The 16790-nt window shown below is 41.8% G+C and overlaps 1 protein-coding gene across 6 annotated transcripts in view; it reads right to left on the bottom strand.

Annotated features, from left to right (window-relative positions):
- The window catches only part of RMDN2 (regulator of microtubule dynamics 2), a 76558-nt gene that overhangs the window by 59344 nt on the left and 424 nt on the right, over positions 1-16790 (bottom strand). For 3 of the 6 annotated variants that reach the window (XM_042933225.1, XM_042933223.1, XM_042933224.1), the window contains exon 1: positions 175-321. In XM_042933225.1, the coding sequence (XP_042789159.1) occupies positions 175-191 (17 nt within the window). In that variant the 5' untranslated portion in view covers positions 192-321. Of the gene's footprint in view, positions 1-174; positions 322-7621; positions 8090-14949; positions 15033-16790 lie in introns of those variants that run through there. The other 3 variants (XM_042933227.1, XM_042933226.1, XM_042933228.1) reach the window with 3 other exon arrangements.

Consider the following 16790-nt stretch of genomic DNA (forward strand, 5'->3'; position numbering starts at 1 on the left):
GAAGTGGGACCTCTCTAGAGAGAAAACTGTAGATAAATATCCACATATTCCAGAGATTCAGTTACTATGGGAAACCAAAGGAAGCGATAAAGCTTGGTTTATGAATGCTTCAGTGTTCTTTAGCACGTGAGACATATGTAACAGTGGGTTTTCTTTTTCCTTCTAAAGGCTTACCTTAAGCATTTTCCCATGTTGAATTTAATCCAAAGTAAATCTCTCCCTTCCTTTCTAAGCCATCATCCTTAAGCCATAAAATGCCCTGTGTAGGTGGAACAGGTCAGAAGACTGAATGTTTAAGCTCCACGTGGAATTAACATGGCAATAACACGGAATGTGATGACAGCAGACTCTAGAATCTAATGACATCAGGTCAGGATAAAATTGTTCTGTGGCTCGCCTTTCTGAAAAGCTGCAATTCACGTGACTGGGGAATGTATTCTCTAATTCCATCGTGTTCAAGGAGTCAGCCAACAAATCAAGGACGAGAAAACAGTAGGATAAAGGCAGCAATGTATATAATATCTGCACAATCCTTTGCCCAGGACTGTCTCTCTCACTAGCTGCCCTTGGCCTACTAATTCATTCTACTTTCACACGAACACTCCTAAAGGCTTTTACACCCTCCGGTGATATGGAAAAGTGACCATTACAGACTTTGGTCAAGAGATATATTGAGAAGGAAAACAGAAACATAAATAGCAAACATCATTCCCCCCAAAATGCAACAAACCTTATCTACATTGGCAGCAAAGGCTGCCATCTGAAAGTGTGGGCCACATGCGCAGATTACGGAGATCTGTGTGTGACTGTTTCTGACCCCGGGAAACAGCTTATACTCATTTCAAGACAAGGTTAACAGAGTTTTCAGAAAAGAAATACTGTCCTCTCCTTTTCCAAACCAACCTGGAGCATTAGCTGTATAACAGGTGTGTGTGTGAAGTCACAGATGACATAAAAAACTGCCTCAAAAACATTTCTACTCCTCAATATCTTAAATACCCTGTTACTACCTCTTGTTTCTGTTCCCTTCCTCACAGTCTTCTTTGGGAAACCTTTGGACAAAATATTTTTCAAAAGGCCTAGGCCTCTCTAATTTTCATCATACAACTGTCAGTTTGGTAATCTGATTTTACCCTCCATACGAGCTAATACGTTCATTACCATTAATGTTTCATATGTGGTTCTTGGGTCAGAGAGACAGGACTTTCTTTGGCGCACAGCAAATCAAGCAGTATGATCACCGGCATCCACGTGCTGGTTCTCCCAGACCCCAGGTCCCACAGGGGCATTTGCGCCACTGATTTGCGTGACAAAGAAAGGATCACTCAGTTTAGGGAATCCACCACTTTCACCACAGACAGGGAGCAAATCTGCTAAGAAACACGCAGTTGGCCCTGGAGGGAAACGTGACCTCATTCCTCAGGGTTTCTCACCACAATCCTGAGATTTGGCCTCGATATACAGTGGTCAGGCAGACCTTACACCCTTCCCAAAAATTAGCTCAAGACGGAACACAGACCTCAGTATAAAATGCAAAACTGTGAAACTCCCAGAAGATACCACGGGAGAAAAAAAAAACCTAGATAAATTTGGGTGTGGCAATGACTTTTTCGATGGAACACCAAAGGTCTGCTCCCACTTCCTGGATCAGTCTTCACTCCTTCTTTGGCAGGCTCACCCACTTCTGCCCGTTCCGGTCGGGTCGGTACTGGTTCCAAAAGGCTCTGTACTCCACCTCTTCGATCTTCCCATGTGACACATTCTGCCCGAGCAATGTCAGCCGTTCCTAGAGCATCAGCATCGTACACATTCTGGAGGGATGCCTGGAACAGGAGCAACTTTCCCCGAAGACATGCTTCTCGCAGCCCCTCGGCTGCTTCCTTTCACAGGCCTCAGGCGGGTGAATGCCCAAGCTGGCAGTGACTTCCATCTATTGCCAAGTCCTGCCCAGAGGGTCTAACAACTGGCTCTACGATGCAAGGGAAGACTTGGCCCTTGTTGCTGTTGTTGGCCTTTGGGGCTCCGGCTAAAACTGGAATACAGTGTCTCTCTTTAACATTCTCTTACATTTTTTTTTTTTGTTAATTCTGTTTGACTTGTGAGGCTTTGTTTTATTTCCTAATGGATCTTGAGTGTGAACCCAGTGCCTAGCACAGAGTAGACGATCTCATTGAATGAATAAAAGGAACGCCAAGTTTTACCTTCCTTTGTTGTTTCATTTTTATTTTTTATAAAGTTTATTTATTTTGAGAGAAGGGAAGAGAGAGAGAGAGGAAATACAAGTGGGGGAGGGGCAGAGAGAGAGAGACGGAGAGAAAGAGAATCCCAAGCAGGCTCTGCACTGTCAGCACAGAGCTGAAGGCAGGGCTCGAACTCACAAACTGTGAGATCACTACCTGAGCCGAAATCAAGAGTCAGACACTTAATGGACTGAGCCGCCTAGGCGCCCCTCATTTTTAAAAGAAATTCACAGGGGCGCCTGGGTGGCTGAGTCGGTTAAGCGTCCGACTTCAGCTCAGGTCATGATCTCACGGCTTGTGGGTTCGAGCCCCACGTTGGGCTCTGTGCTAACAGCTCAGAGCCTGGAGCCTGCTTCGGATTCTGTGTCTCCCTCTCTCTCTGCCCCTCCCCCGCTCATGCTCTGTCTCTCTCTCTCTCTCTCAAAAATAAACATAAAAAAATTTTTTTAATAAAAAAAAGAATGAAAGAGATTCACAGATGAGAAGACCAAAATACAAATAAACTATGAAAAGATGCTCAATCTTATTAGTGTTCAGGGAAATGCAAACTGAAATAATGATTAGTTACTACAACCATCAGGTTGCCTAAAATTAAAAAGCCTAACTATAAGAATTTGTATGGGAAAATAAGAGTTCTCACAAACTGGCACACTCTAAAGAATAGTTTAGTTATACAGAATAACAATATATTTGGTTTACAATTCAGCATCCAATTCTAAGTATATACTTTCAAATCATTCTACATGTACCTAAGGGAATATGAAGGTGTTCAATAAAGCATTGGTTAAGGGAACAAAAAAATGGTGACCTAAATAAACATCTATCCAGGGAGAGAGAAATTAAGGCATATACCTACGATGAAATGCAACATAGCAACCGAAAAGAATGAGATAAATTTACATACATCAGCATGGAAAAAAATCTCAAATAAAAACATTTGATGCAAAAGTGAGTAACAAAATGCTCTATACCATATAATGCCATTTATGTAAATCCTAAGACCCAAACACCATTTATTCATTGTTAACGCAAACATGCACACCTAGGGGAAACATTCAGACTTTCAAAGGAAGAATCTGCACTAACTATAAGACAATAGTTACCTCTGAGAGAAAGGACTGCAAAAAGGATTTCAATTACGTGTAGTTTTTTATTTTCAAAAATCCGATACAAAAACCAATTTTTGTGTGCAAATGTGTACTTCTACAACATGAAAGAATACAGAAGCACCCAGGGCGCCTGGGTGGCTCAGTCGGTTGAGCTTCCGACTTCAGCTCAGGTCATAATCTCACAGTCCATGAGTTCGAGCCCCGCGTTGGGCTCTGTGCTGACAGCTCAGAGCCTGGATCCTGCTTCAGATTCTGTGTCTCCCTCTCTCTCTGCCCCTCCCCTGCTCATGCTCTGTCTCTCTCTCTCTCAAAAATGAATAAATGTTAACAAAAAATTAAAAAAAAAAAAAAGAATACAGAAGCACCCCATCATGAGTATCTGAATTTGTCTTTCTCTCAAGGCCTAGAGAAATGGAAGTCCAACCTTAAAACGGACTTAGCAAAAGTAAAAAGTAGTAAGAATAAAAAATGTAAATGAACTAAAAGCAAACATTGTATTTTGACTCATGAAATGAAAATGTAATGAGTTTTCAATAAAATCTCAAAAGTCTGTTTCTGGGGCACCTCACCATCCCCTGTATTTGCAGAAGTACTAGGTATTACGGCTTGTATCATGGCCCAGTGTTCTTTTGGGGGTAGATTTGTGGGGTTTTTCTTTTCAAATAATCAGAATTGTGTCTGTTGAAGCTATCACATGATGGAAAATGCCTAAGACAAGAAAAAAAGAAAGAAGGCCCATAGGGTCACTATACAACCCTGATTTACCTAACAGAATTGTCTCATTTTGAAACACATGTATTCTTTGTAAAGCCCAGTTGAAATGAAGAAGTATGAGTTTAATATGGGATATTACTTTAATCCAAACTGTTAAAAGATGGAACTGTTGTTGTAAGAGAGGTTTCTAAAGCTTTACATAACACTGTGATTTAAATAACCTTTTAGGAGCGCGCGGGTGTCCTGTTTCGGCTCAGGTCATGATCTCGCGGTTCGTGAGTTCAAGCTCCACGTCGGGCTCTGTGCTGACAGCTCGGAGCCTGGAGCCTGCTTCGGATTCTGTGTCTGCCTCTCTCTCTGCCCCTCCCCTGCTCGTGCTCTGCCTCTCAAAAATAAATAACCATTACAAACAAATCAAGAGCTTTTTAAACTCATGGTTCAACAGAGCAATATAGATAATGGTTGACCGAGAAAAGAACAGTGAGCAGCCTGAAAAAGAAGATAAGCTAAAAAGGTTTCAGAAATAAGGCAGGACTTCAGTTTACGCTGAAAAACACCAACATGAACTTGCAACCTGAAAAATGTTGACAATGACTTTTCTTCACCCTGACCCGAAATGGGCCCAAACAAGCTCCGGTATCATCCTGCCTACAAACAGTGCGTGTCTTTACACCCAGATGCTGCTTTCTAGTGCTACTTGTCACTGAAAGGAACCGATGCTGCCAAGGCAGTAACTGACTCCAAGCCTTGGAGCAGGGACAGAAACAAAATCAGCAAGACATAATGTTACCGAGAAGCACAGATGCTTTCCAAGATGTTCGTGCTGGTGCTAAGAAGGAAAAAGAAGAACCCTGACGGGCCCTCCGTCGGCCCCGTTATGAGAATTTGAGCCTCAGGCATGATCGGATCTACAACAAAGTAGATGAAATCAGCTAAATCCAAAAAAGGCATAAATCCCTAAGTCCGTGATGATGCTGTGAACTAAGACATCATGCAGAAAACGCTAATAGTATCTGCAGAAAACACGTTCTACTGACCTACCCACTCAAGTTGTTGACGCCCCCGAAGGATACAATTAGGTTTTTTTCCTTTCCTTGTGTAAAACAGTGTCAGCAAATTGTGACCGGCATCTCTTTCACTAAAAGAAGTCAAAATCTCTGGGAACCTTTAGCAAATGATAAACTTTACATATGGAACATGCAATTGTCATTTGATGTTTTAATTTTGCTGTCAAGGACACACCCCAACTTAAATGTGGTGATGGGACTAGGGCAGAATCTGACCATGACCAGTCATTTCTGTCCCATGCGAGGTTTATAAGGACAGGCAATCTAAACTTTACACAAGTATACTTTATAAGGACTTTGTTTTTATTTTATCTTATTTTAAAAAATGTTTAACGTTTATTTATTTTTGAGAGACAGACAGACAACATGAGTGGGGAAGGGGCACAGAGAGAGGTAGACACAGAACATGAAGCAAGCTCCAGGCTCTGAGCTGTCAGCACAGAGCCCGACACGGGGCTCGAACTCACAAACTGTGAGATCATGACCTGAGCCGAAGTCGGACGCTCAACCGACTGAGTCACCCAGGCATTTTTAAAAAGTACTTTATTCACTTAAAACGTTTGACTCTAGGTTTTCATTTAGAAAGGTGTGTTAAAAATCTTTATCTTATTCCTCTCTCTCAAAAAAAAAAATCCAAATTAAGTGTTTGGTTGTTTTCTTTATTTTATTGAAGCACTGCTAAATAGGAATAAGTTTTCCTCTACTCTATCAAGAGCCATTCACTGTAATCTAGTCCTGGTCCTTATCTCTATTCTAGTGCTCTGTTGCTAACAAAGGCACCCAAGCTCAATCTTGACATCAGTCTTAAAGTTTTTCTTATCAGCTGTCTGTGACTGTTATTCAGAAATTTCACAAATCCTTTTGAACTCACAAAAACAATTTACGCCTACGCTGCTACTTGAAGTTACTCAAGTCCCACAATGACCTTCTTTTCATTTGTTCCAAACTTATCTCAAACTTTATCAAAGGTTGCCTCTCTTTCTAGAATTTTAGAATTTCTTGAACAAGACTGTGCTCAACCACGGTCTTTTTAGATTAAGGGCCACTCGGCCTCTTGATCTCCACTCCTTCACCAGGACTGCCATCCCCCCTCCCAGTCTAGCGGATCTTCTCTGGCTGGTCCTTAGTTCCATTATATCCTTCCTGAGATGTGATTGCCAAAGGGACTCCTCAGGAGGAAATGCTACAGAGTATGTAGATAAAGGTTGGATAACCGCTGCTGCTCTTCAAAAACTCTCATCGATGTCTAATGTTGTAGTGGGATTTCTGTCTTCATGAGACTACTGAGCTGCTATTCTCTATACCCTTAACGATTAACTGATGTCTTTTGGAAGTTACAGTTCTGGATGATTTAGAACTATTTTTGGTTCCTTTTAAACACGCCATTGCCAATTTTCAAAATCAGTCCACGATTTGTTGCTGCTCAGGAACACAAGTGTCTAAGGCCTTCTTGTTATCTGGATCTATCATGTATCTTCCAGTATCTGAAAGATATTTTCATGTAGTTATGTGTCCGGTTTATGTATAAAAATGCTAAGTAATTCCAGTCCTAGCATGATGTCAAAGACCTGATCAACCATTTACATTTCTTTATCTATGAAATCACACTTTTATCCCTCCTGGTTGTCCCTTCTCGCCAGATCCCTTCTCTCAATTCCATGGTGATTTAGCAGAATACTCACTCGTTCAAGAAATATTTATTGGCATCTACTCTGCTATGTACAAGAATAAGGTGTTAAGAACATGGCAAAGGAAACAGAGTGTCCCTGCCCTAAAGAATTTCCAGCGATTACTTATTTATCTGCCTATTTTACTCCCTCACAAACACTAGTTAGGCACGATTTCTTTACCCATAAATCATTTGTTTTTCTTCTAAAAGAATATTATTTATGTTCTTGGCTTTAGAACTCAAAGGATGACCACTGAGGACAGCGAAAATGACAATGAATCACGCTAACACTTTCAAATCTTTCTAGGTCTGCACTGCCCAATTCGGTAAGCCACTAGTCCTGTGGCTATTTACATTTAAATTAATTACAATGAAACAGGATTAAAAATTCAGTTTCTCAGTTGCACTAGCTACATATCAGGTGCTTAACAGATATATGTGGCTAGTGGCTACCATAACGGCAACATCGATTTAGACCATTTCCATCATCACAGAAAGTTCTTATATAAGGGGTCATACCATGGCCACATACAAAAACAGGTTACACATTTTACAAATAATTACTGGCTTTTTCATTACTCACATGATGTCACCTCGTCCTAGTAAGTTACTTACATTCCTCTCGTCAAAGGAGTCTAAACTATCTTAAATACAGACCACGATTGAGTGTAGTTTTAAGTATGATGTAAGCCAAAATAATCATTCCTTTTTATATCTTATTGATAGCAGGATATATAACTGGACGTGCATAATGAAAGTACCTAAATAATAGCAATAACGAAATCATCAATTCAACATGGGAAACATCGTCAAGAAACTTACCCTCCTTCACTTTCTGCTTCCTCTGAACTATTACCTGTTGTGGGACTTTGAACGGTGGCAAGCCTTCTTTTTCTAGCTCTGTGTTGAGGACTTATCCTATGAACAGTTATTTTCCCTCCAAGTTCACCTTGTATATATTCCTCCAGCTTTGGAACGATTTCTTTAAGGACTCTGATTTCCTCTTTGAGTTCTTCCATATTTGTCAGTAATTCATTTAACTTCTCCAGTATCTGAAGCTGCCTTCCTTGAAAGATTGCGACTGTTCCACGGCCATTATACGTTTCATCTTGAAAAGTCATCGCATCAAACTTACTACCCAGAGAAAGAAATTTGGGTAAATTCAGTGCTGTCCTTGATTTACGAGCCTTGTGGTACCATAAGAGAAGCAAGCTGATTCCAGTAGTTCCCGCCATGATGCCAAATATCAGTTCTTTATTTGTGGAATGAGGCATTTCTTGGGTTTTGTTTCTAAAATCGAAAGCATAAAGGTAAATGAATGTTGTTTCTGTCTTTGCCCAAGACAAAAATATGAAGGCTTTCTCAATCAACAAAAGCCAAGTCTACATGATAAACAACACACACACACACACACACACACACACAATAAATCGTAAATGGGAATATGTTTACCTCTAAAATGTAGTGGCCCAATAGAAATATTTGCTTTGAGGATGTCACTGAAGTGCAGTCTAAAGTAGCAATTCTAATTCAGAATCTGTATTCTACATGACTGATTTGAAACGTACTGTATCATGTATTTTTAAAGAGTATGATAATGATAAAAGAAAAGCATCATTATACATTTCTGAAAAAAAAAATGACTTAAGAATTCAAACTGTGCTTAACTGTGTTTGAACCCCTTATAAAACGAGTGTGCTGATTTCTGGGTCTTATCTTTAAGGAAGTCCAAGGAGCTTTTTCTTAGCACCCAGTTCACATGTATACTTAGAATAATAAACAACATTTTAAAAGCCCAAGGATTTAGAATATAAAACATAGAAAGCTCTGGCAAGTTTGTAACGCACCTCATCTCTGTTTTATTCAACATGGAGAGCAAAAATGCTAACATGTACAGGCGTTATCTCTGGTCTTCTTTTTACCCGGAATTCCTCTGCTCCTTACATGTCTATTTCTGTCTGAAGTCTTAATGTTGTTATTTTCTTTAAATTTTCCTATTTTTTAAAGTAACAAGAATGTCATTTCTTAGAGTCTTTTCTCCATCTGAACTTTCACTGTTTGCATGTAAGGCTCAAGCCTTAGCTTGCCTAATTCCACATAAACTCAGCTACTTTGACTAAATGCATCATAATCTTTCTTTGTTGTACTCCATCTTCCCTAGTTTTATTGCTCATCTCTGGTTTTAAAATCAGAAGACCATTAAAGGCAAAAAAAATATAAAGCTCCCTTTTCTTCCCAGACTTTAAAATGGCAGTAGATATATTAGTACTGTGATAAACTTCTGTGATTAGAGCAAAACACACTGAGGCTTTTTATAGACTTTGAAGTTCTCACAATTATTTTCCCATCAATTTCCACTATTGTGTAAACAGGTAAACATCTATATTAAATGTTGGTAGCAACTTGGGGAAAATGTTACAAATAATGGTAAACTGTCCATTACAGGTATTTAAATTCACAAAATTTTTGGTTTGTTTTTCTTGACACTTTCTCCAGGAGATTAATCACTTTGATTCCCAAGAAAGAGGAAACAAATGAAGTTAAGTCCTATGATCTCCCAGGTTATTATTAATTGGAGGCAACTTCTGGACTATGGCACAGAAGGGGAAATCCAAACAAAGCCTGGTAGTTTACTGAGTTGAACAGAGATCAGAGTTCAGAGAAACTGAAGCACCTAGAATTTGTGTCACACAGTCCTGAAGATGAAGGGGAGTATGTAGACAAAGAGCTCTAGAAATATGCATAGGGGTCTCTTAAGTCTTTAAATGAATACCAGTCTGCATATGCACGGAGTGAAACCCCATCAGACTAGTCAAAAGAACAATTTCCAGAAAGCACATAATATATATATATATATATATATATATATATATATATATATATATGCCTAAGATAAGAAAGAAACAAAAACAAAAACAAGCACAGCCTATGGGCAATATCAAGTAGTCTAACACATATATAAAGTTACAGGGAGGAAAAAGGGGCATAAAAAATATTTGAAGGAAAAATAGCCAAAAATTTTCTAAATTAAACAAAATCTATAAACCCAGAGATCCACAAAGGTCAACATAATCCAAGCAGAATTAAGTAAGCAAAAGTAAACCCAGGCACAATGTTATTAAAACACTGAGACCAGTGATAAAGAAGAAATCTTAGAAGTAGTCAGTGGGAGGGGTGCCTGGGTGGCTCAGTCGGTTAAGCGTCTGACTTCTGCTTAGGTCATGATCTCACAACTCAAGAGTTCAAGCCCCGCATGGGGCTCTGTGCTGACAGCTCAGAGCCTGGAGTCTGCTTCAGATTTTGGGCCTCCCTGTCTCTCTGTCCCTTCCTCACTTGCACTCTGTTTCTCTCTCTCTCAAAAATAAATAAACATTTAAAAAATTTTTTACAAAAGTACTCAGTGGGGAAAAAAAATGACATATTGTGTACAGGGAAAAAGGGATAAGATTACAGCAGACATTGTCTCAGAGACATAGCCTTAGAAACTATTCAAGCAAAAAAACCAATGAAGTGACATCTTGAAAGTACTGAAAGAAATGGTCAACTTACATTTTCATATCCAGTGAAATATTTTCCAAAAATGAGGGTAAAACAAAGACTGTTTTGGGCAAAAGTTGAGAGAATCCATGCCATGAGACAAGCACTGCAAGAAATCCTAACAAAGTTTCTTCAGGCAGGAGGAAAATGATAACAGTCAGAAACTTGATCTATACAAGAGATGTAATTCACCAGCAGTGAATTACACCAGCAGTGGCAAATACGTGGGTAAATACAAAAGTCATTTTTCTTGGGGCGCCTGGGTGGCTCAGTCGGTTAGGCGTCCGACTTCGGCTCAGGTCACGATCTCACTGTCCGTGAGTTCGAGCCCCGCGTCGGGCTCTGGGCTGACTGCTCAGAGCCTGGAGCCTGTTTCAGATTCTGCGTCTCCCTCTCTCTCTGCCCCTCCCCCATTCATGCTCTGTCTCTCTCTGTCTCAAAAATAAATAAACGTTAAAAAAAAAAAAAAAGTCATTTTTCTCACTTTAAGATTTCTTTATAAGGGTGTCTGGGTGGCTCAGTCAGTTAAGCATTCGTGGGTTCAAGTGACACATCAGGTTCTCTGTTGTCAGTGCACAGCCCGCCTGAATCCTCTGCTTCCCCCTCTCTCTGCCCCTCCCCCGTGTGTGCGCATGCTCTCTCTTTCTCTCTTTCTCTCTCAAAAATAAATAAAAACACTAGAAGGTAAAAAAAAAAAAGATTTCTTTATAAAATATTGGCTTATTACAGCAAAAATAATAGTAAACTATTACATAGAAGTAAAAAATTAGGACAACTGTAGCCCAAAGTATGGGAAGGGACAAGTAGGATATACTGTTGCAAGGGTCTTGGATTATAATGCAGTGTCATAATAATAAGTTAAAAGATGTACATTTGTAAATCCAAGGGCAAACACTAAACAAACAAACAATAATAACAGTAAAAAAAAAAAAAAAAACAAAAAACCTCTACAAAGGTATAAATAGTAAGTCAAGAGTGGAGATAAACATGCAATACTAAAGATATTCTATTAGTCCAAAAGAAGCCAGGGAAGGGGGGAAAAAAACAAATGGGCAAACAGAAAGCCAGGAAAGAGAGAAGAAATCATGTCATGACTCTACAGGAAAAATGGTGCCAAAAAAAGATGGAGAAATAACAGTATTTCTGTTTGGGAATGGACGAAATCCATTTTTTTTCTAAAAGGAAGATAAAATGATGAAGTAGAAGAAAGATCAGAGAATCACAGCAGCAGTGAACTTGAGAAGGCAGAGGGTTGGAGGGACTGCAGTGCCCAAGTACAAACATTGACCTTTGATGGAAACACAAACCATTCATTCATAGTAATGAAAGAAAAGGCAGATTATGTGAACAGATTGAAGGTGGGTGGATGTGACAGTGGGAGCTTATGAAAGTCCTTTGTGGTGGCTTCATTGTTCTAAGTGAAATAGGAAACAAAATAAACAGCCGAGAGTGAAAACAGGGGAAGGCACACTGGAAACATATGAATTCCTATGGTCTATATCCCATGATCTCACATACTTAAGCAATGTATTGTTTTGGGGTTTTTTTAATTTCTTTATTTTTTTTAACGTTTATTTATCTTTGAGAGAGAGAGAGACAGAGCATGAGAGGGGTAGGGGCAGAGAGAGAGGGAGACACAATCTGAAGCAGGCTCCAGGCTCCGAGCTGTCAGCACAGAGCCCGACCTGAGGCTCAAACTCACAAGCTGTGAGATGGTGACCTGAGCCGAAGTCGGATGCTCAACGGACTGAGCCACCGGGGTGGCCCAAGGCATTGTTTCTTACACTCTAAATGACCAACTAAATGTGGTGTTTCAAATGATGCTCTATGGGAGAGCGAATAAGAATATTTCCAAGAAGTCTGCCTAAAAGAATGTCTCTTTAGATTCCTAAATAATACATTAGATGATACACATGAACACATGGAGTATCCTATCTGGATGTTCTATTTCATTACAGGTCTAAGTGTAAAAGAGAAGGAGTAATGATTTTAAAATAATTTTCTATGGGGCACCTAGAAGGCTCAGTTGGTTGAGCATCCGACTTCGGCTCAGGTCACGATCTTGCTTTTGTAGGTTCAAGCCCCGCATTGGGTTCTGTGCTCACGGCTCAGAGCCTGGAGCCTGCTTTGGATTCTGTGTCTCCCTCTCTCTCTGCCCCTCCCCTGCTCACACTCTGTCCCTCTGTGTCTCTTAAAAAAATAAAACGTTAAAAAAATTTTAAATAATAACTTTCCAGAAATTACCTCAGATGTTGGTGAATATTATACCCAAGGGAATTAAGAATCCCTTCTCTTAAAGCCAAGGATTCCAGTAGAAAGCCCGTATGCTTAATCTGGCCTGCCTGACCTCAGCGTAGTTTGCCTAGAATTGATTTTTTTAAGCAAAAAGCATTTTTACCTAGTTGCTAGAAACTGAACGGTAAGTCTAACCATTTGCCCACACCTACCCCATCCAGGAGACATGCCAGCAATAGATTGGGATCAATTGTAACTTCAGCTGAAGTTGTAGGTAATTATTCTTAGCCGTACTCTTTTATTTCCACAAAATAATGTATCACCAAACTAAATTATTTTGAAAGACTATTGCAAAAAGGCAACAGATACAAGAAAAGGTCCTACATGCTCATGGCTTCCATTTGCATCGTTCTCTAATGACCATGCGTAGAGCTTGGACATCTTGGCTTTTTGTCAATAAAAAGATTAATGCAGAATGTTCATATGCTGATCTTGAAGTCTATTAAAAGAAATCTTCCTATTCCGATTGTTTCTTGGCTCATTCCTGCCCGGCCTTCCTTGACTTTTACGTGAAAAAACGTAGCCTACTTTGAAAATTTTTTTCATTTAATAAGTAAATAAACGGAAGTCAAAATCTACCCAGGAAGGCGATCTTTTCCCTGAGATTGTACCAGTTTAAGGAGATGGCAAAGAGTATCAATTTTGTTTGAGCTTTTCTTTAGGGATTACACCAATTCCAAATTACCTCTTTGAGGCAGGTCCTACTATTACCTCTATTTTGCAGATGAGCAAACTGAGGCATACAGCTGTCAAGTCATTTACCCGGGGCCCATCCAACTAGGACAGGAAAACTGTCACCCGGGGAATTCCTGGATGTACTGGGGCATGAGGAAGATTCCGAAAGCATCAGTAAGGACATGAAGGAGAATGCTGGCTGGGCAGAGATGTTCAGAGTGGAAATATGACTTCAGAACTATTAAAATCAACTGGGGGGAGGGGAAACTAGAATCAATGGAGCAGGTATTGCTTTTAAATAACCACAATTAGAGCCTAACAGCGCACGATATGTTGGAGTTTTTTAACAGCATAAAATAAATGTGCTTCCAAGCCACGAATTTGAAAAATGCCACACGTTAAAAACAGTAACTAGCAAAGTAATAAATCAGAATACTTGCTTGCCTGCAGTATAATTTCAAAGGTTATGTTATTTACGCAACTTTTATGTTTAATTATCAAATTAGCACACACTCACACTTTAGTATAAAAACACATTGAAAAAAATCTATTGACTAGATAATCAAATGCTTATCATTATTCCTGTTACGAATTTCGATTTGTAAGGTGCTAGTAATAATGGTGGAAAATGATAGGCATTATTTTAATAAAAATTATGGGCATCTAAAATTAATGGGCAATACATAATTATCTGCAGATGAGAACCAAGAATCTTACTGAAGTAATAAATCATCAAAATGTTAACACTAAAGAAATTTTAGACATGTAAAATTTTTAGATATGTAAATTATGCTTTACCCAGTTACTTAGAATGTTTTCAGCAATATCCAGCACATAATCTTCGTTTAACTCATCAGCGGAATCTCAGGGGGAAGTACATAAAATATGTTAATTCTGGTACATGAGATGTATGAAAAATTTTGCAAGGATACAGGAACATCATGGGTTACACGCAGGCCTGAGGTTTATTTCCCAAGGGATTGTCTCCGAGACCTTGACTTGGCAATCAGATTCCCCACAGCGACCTGGATAACCTGATACTTTCTAAATGAATTCTAATACTCCTATTTTATCTAGGTTTTCACTGTTTTTCCTGTAATTTCTTTTAAATTTAGGGGTCGCTGACGTTTGGCTTATTTGCAAATGTTTGTGGCACTGAAAATCTGGCCTTCTTTTCGTGTAAAACAAAGAATTGGGAGTCTCAGCAAAACACAACACAACACAAATGTTTGCCAGAGGCTGAAAGGTCAGACCCAGGGGCGAAGGCTAAAGGCGACCCAGAGTCTCCGGCTGAAACTCCCCGGGTCTGCAGGGACCCGCCGGGGCCGCGGCAGCACACCGCCAGCTTTCCGCGCACCCACGACGGGCGGCCTGCGTGGAAACACCGGCGAGCTCCAGGGCTGAAGCTTCCAAACGCCGGCTCGGCGGGGCCGCGCCGGGGAGGAAGCCGCCCCAAGCCTAGTCTGACGCACCGCGGCGCCGGCCAGCGGGAGGACGCCTCGCAGGGAACCGGTGGCGCGGAGCACTCGCGCAGTACCCGGAAGTGCCGCGGCCGACGCCGGAAGTGCCGCCTCAGCCCTCCGCACCCCGGCCGCGTCCGGCCCCCGCCCGCCGAGCCGCCCGCTGCCCACCTCGGCACGCACCTGAGTTCGCCGCACGGGCCTCTCCGCCGTCGGAGAACCGGGGTCGGGGACCTGCGGCCGAGCGGACGGGAGCGGAGAGGAGCGGCGGGCGAACAGCAGTCCAGAGCCCGCGGGTCCCCTAGTCCGGCCCCGCGGCCGCCGCGTCCTGACCCAGATAGCGGAGGCGCCGGGGGAGGAGCCCGCGGCCGCTAGCCCTACGGCTCCCGCCTCTTCCCGCGGGGGGTTTGACTTAGCCGGGCGGGCGCCGAGAGCACCTTTCCCAGAAGGAGTGTGCGCTCCCCGGGCGCCTTGGCTCGCACCGCACATTGTTGCCGGGATGTCGCCTCCCCTCCAGGCCCGTCTCCCCCGGGGCCACCTGCCCTGGCTCCGGGCCACCCGCGCCTGGCTCAGCGCGTTCCATCCCATCTCTGCAGCTCCCCGAACCCGCTGGCCCCCGCTGGCCCCCTTCCGGCGCCGCCCCCTTCCCCATACCCTTCTTAGTTCCCCCTACGGGACACAACCTTGAACTTTGATCTGCAATACAGGGTAGCTCAGACGTCTTACACTACTTAGTAATCGTGTCCGCAACCACGTTTTCCTGACTTTAGCTCACGTTCCATTTTAATGGAGAAAATCCCCATCCTCTTCGTACCCCCACCATCCTGAGTTGCCTTTATGTGAAAACCACTGTCTTCTCAGATGCCTAACATTCGAGATTTTACCCAGTTTCACGTTCTGTGGTTTGTATAATGAAAACAAACTGCCAAATAAAAACTACACGTTCAAAGAGCCGCGGTGGAGGATAACTGAAGCTCCAAGTTTCCCAAGTCAGACCTGGAAACTGGAGGCAGAGCCAACAGCCACAGCAAAAATACTGGTGATCACGTGTTACACTTACTTCCTGCTTCCTTCATCATACGAATTATCTTATTCCATTTTCCCAGCAATGCAGTGAGATAAACAACATTGCAGGCGAGGTAACCAAGGCTTGGAGAGGTGAAGACACTTGGCCCCGGCCACACAGTCATTTTTAGAGGCAATAATCAGGGGCCCTTGGGTGGCTCAGTCCGTTAAGTGCCCGACTTCAGCTCGGGTCGTGGTCTCATGGTTCCAGAGTTGGAGCCCTGCATCAGGCTCTGTGCTGTCAGCATGGAGCCTGCTTGGATTCTGTCTCTTTCCCTCTCTCTGCCCCTTGCCTACTCTCTCTCTCTCTCTCTCTCTCTCTGTCTCTCTCTCTGTCTCTAAATAAATAAATAAACTTTAGCAGCAATAATCAAACCTAGCTTTGTCTGAGAACCTTTCCTCTTGACCACACCCTGTGAGCCCAGCTGGACTGCAGGCCTCCATGCCTGATGGACCACTTGACCAAGGAGGCTCAACAAAACAGCTTTCCTAAGCACATTACACCAGTTCTTACGTGATACTGTCCTGTCAGAATCTCCCACCCCAGTTATTTGGGATTCAACCCTCACTGCCTCTTACAAGAGGGACTGAATCTCCAGATCAGAGGACTTTATCCTATGGGGAGCTTCTCTCTAGGGGTTTACCATTATCTCTAAGCCACAGGATGCATACAGAATTATGGTGGGTCTATCGTGTTCAGGTTAGGCTAGGAATAGACTTGGGGAAAAGAGGAAAAATAATACTGTGTCTAATGCAAGCAGGGTGTTTTGGGGGCATTTTTCCTTTTGGGGGACCCCTGACACAAGAAACACAAGAAAGTTATTCCCCCCAAGTGATGAGATTCCTATGACTAAATTGGACCTTCCAAGGGAAAAATGCTTTTTTTTGAAAAAGGCATAAGAATAATTTTATTAACTGTTTCCACAAGCCTAAGTAATTAGTGTAATAAACTACGTATT

Source organism: Panthera leo, chromosome A3 (genome assembly GCF_018350215.1).
Source record: "Panthera leo isolate Ple1 chromosome A3, P.leo_Ple1_pat1.1, whole genome shotgun sequence".
Lineage (NCBI taxonomy): Eukaryota > Metazoa > Chordata > Mammalia > Carnivora > Felidae > Panthera > Panthera leo.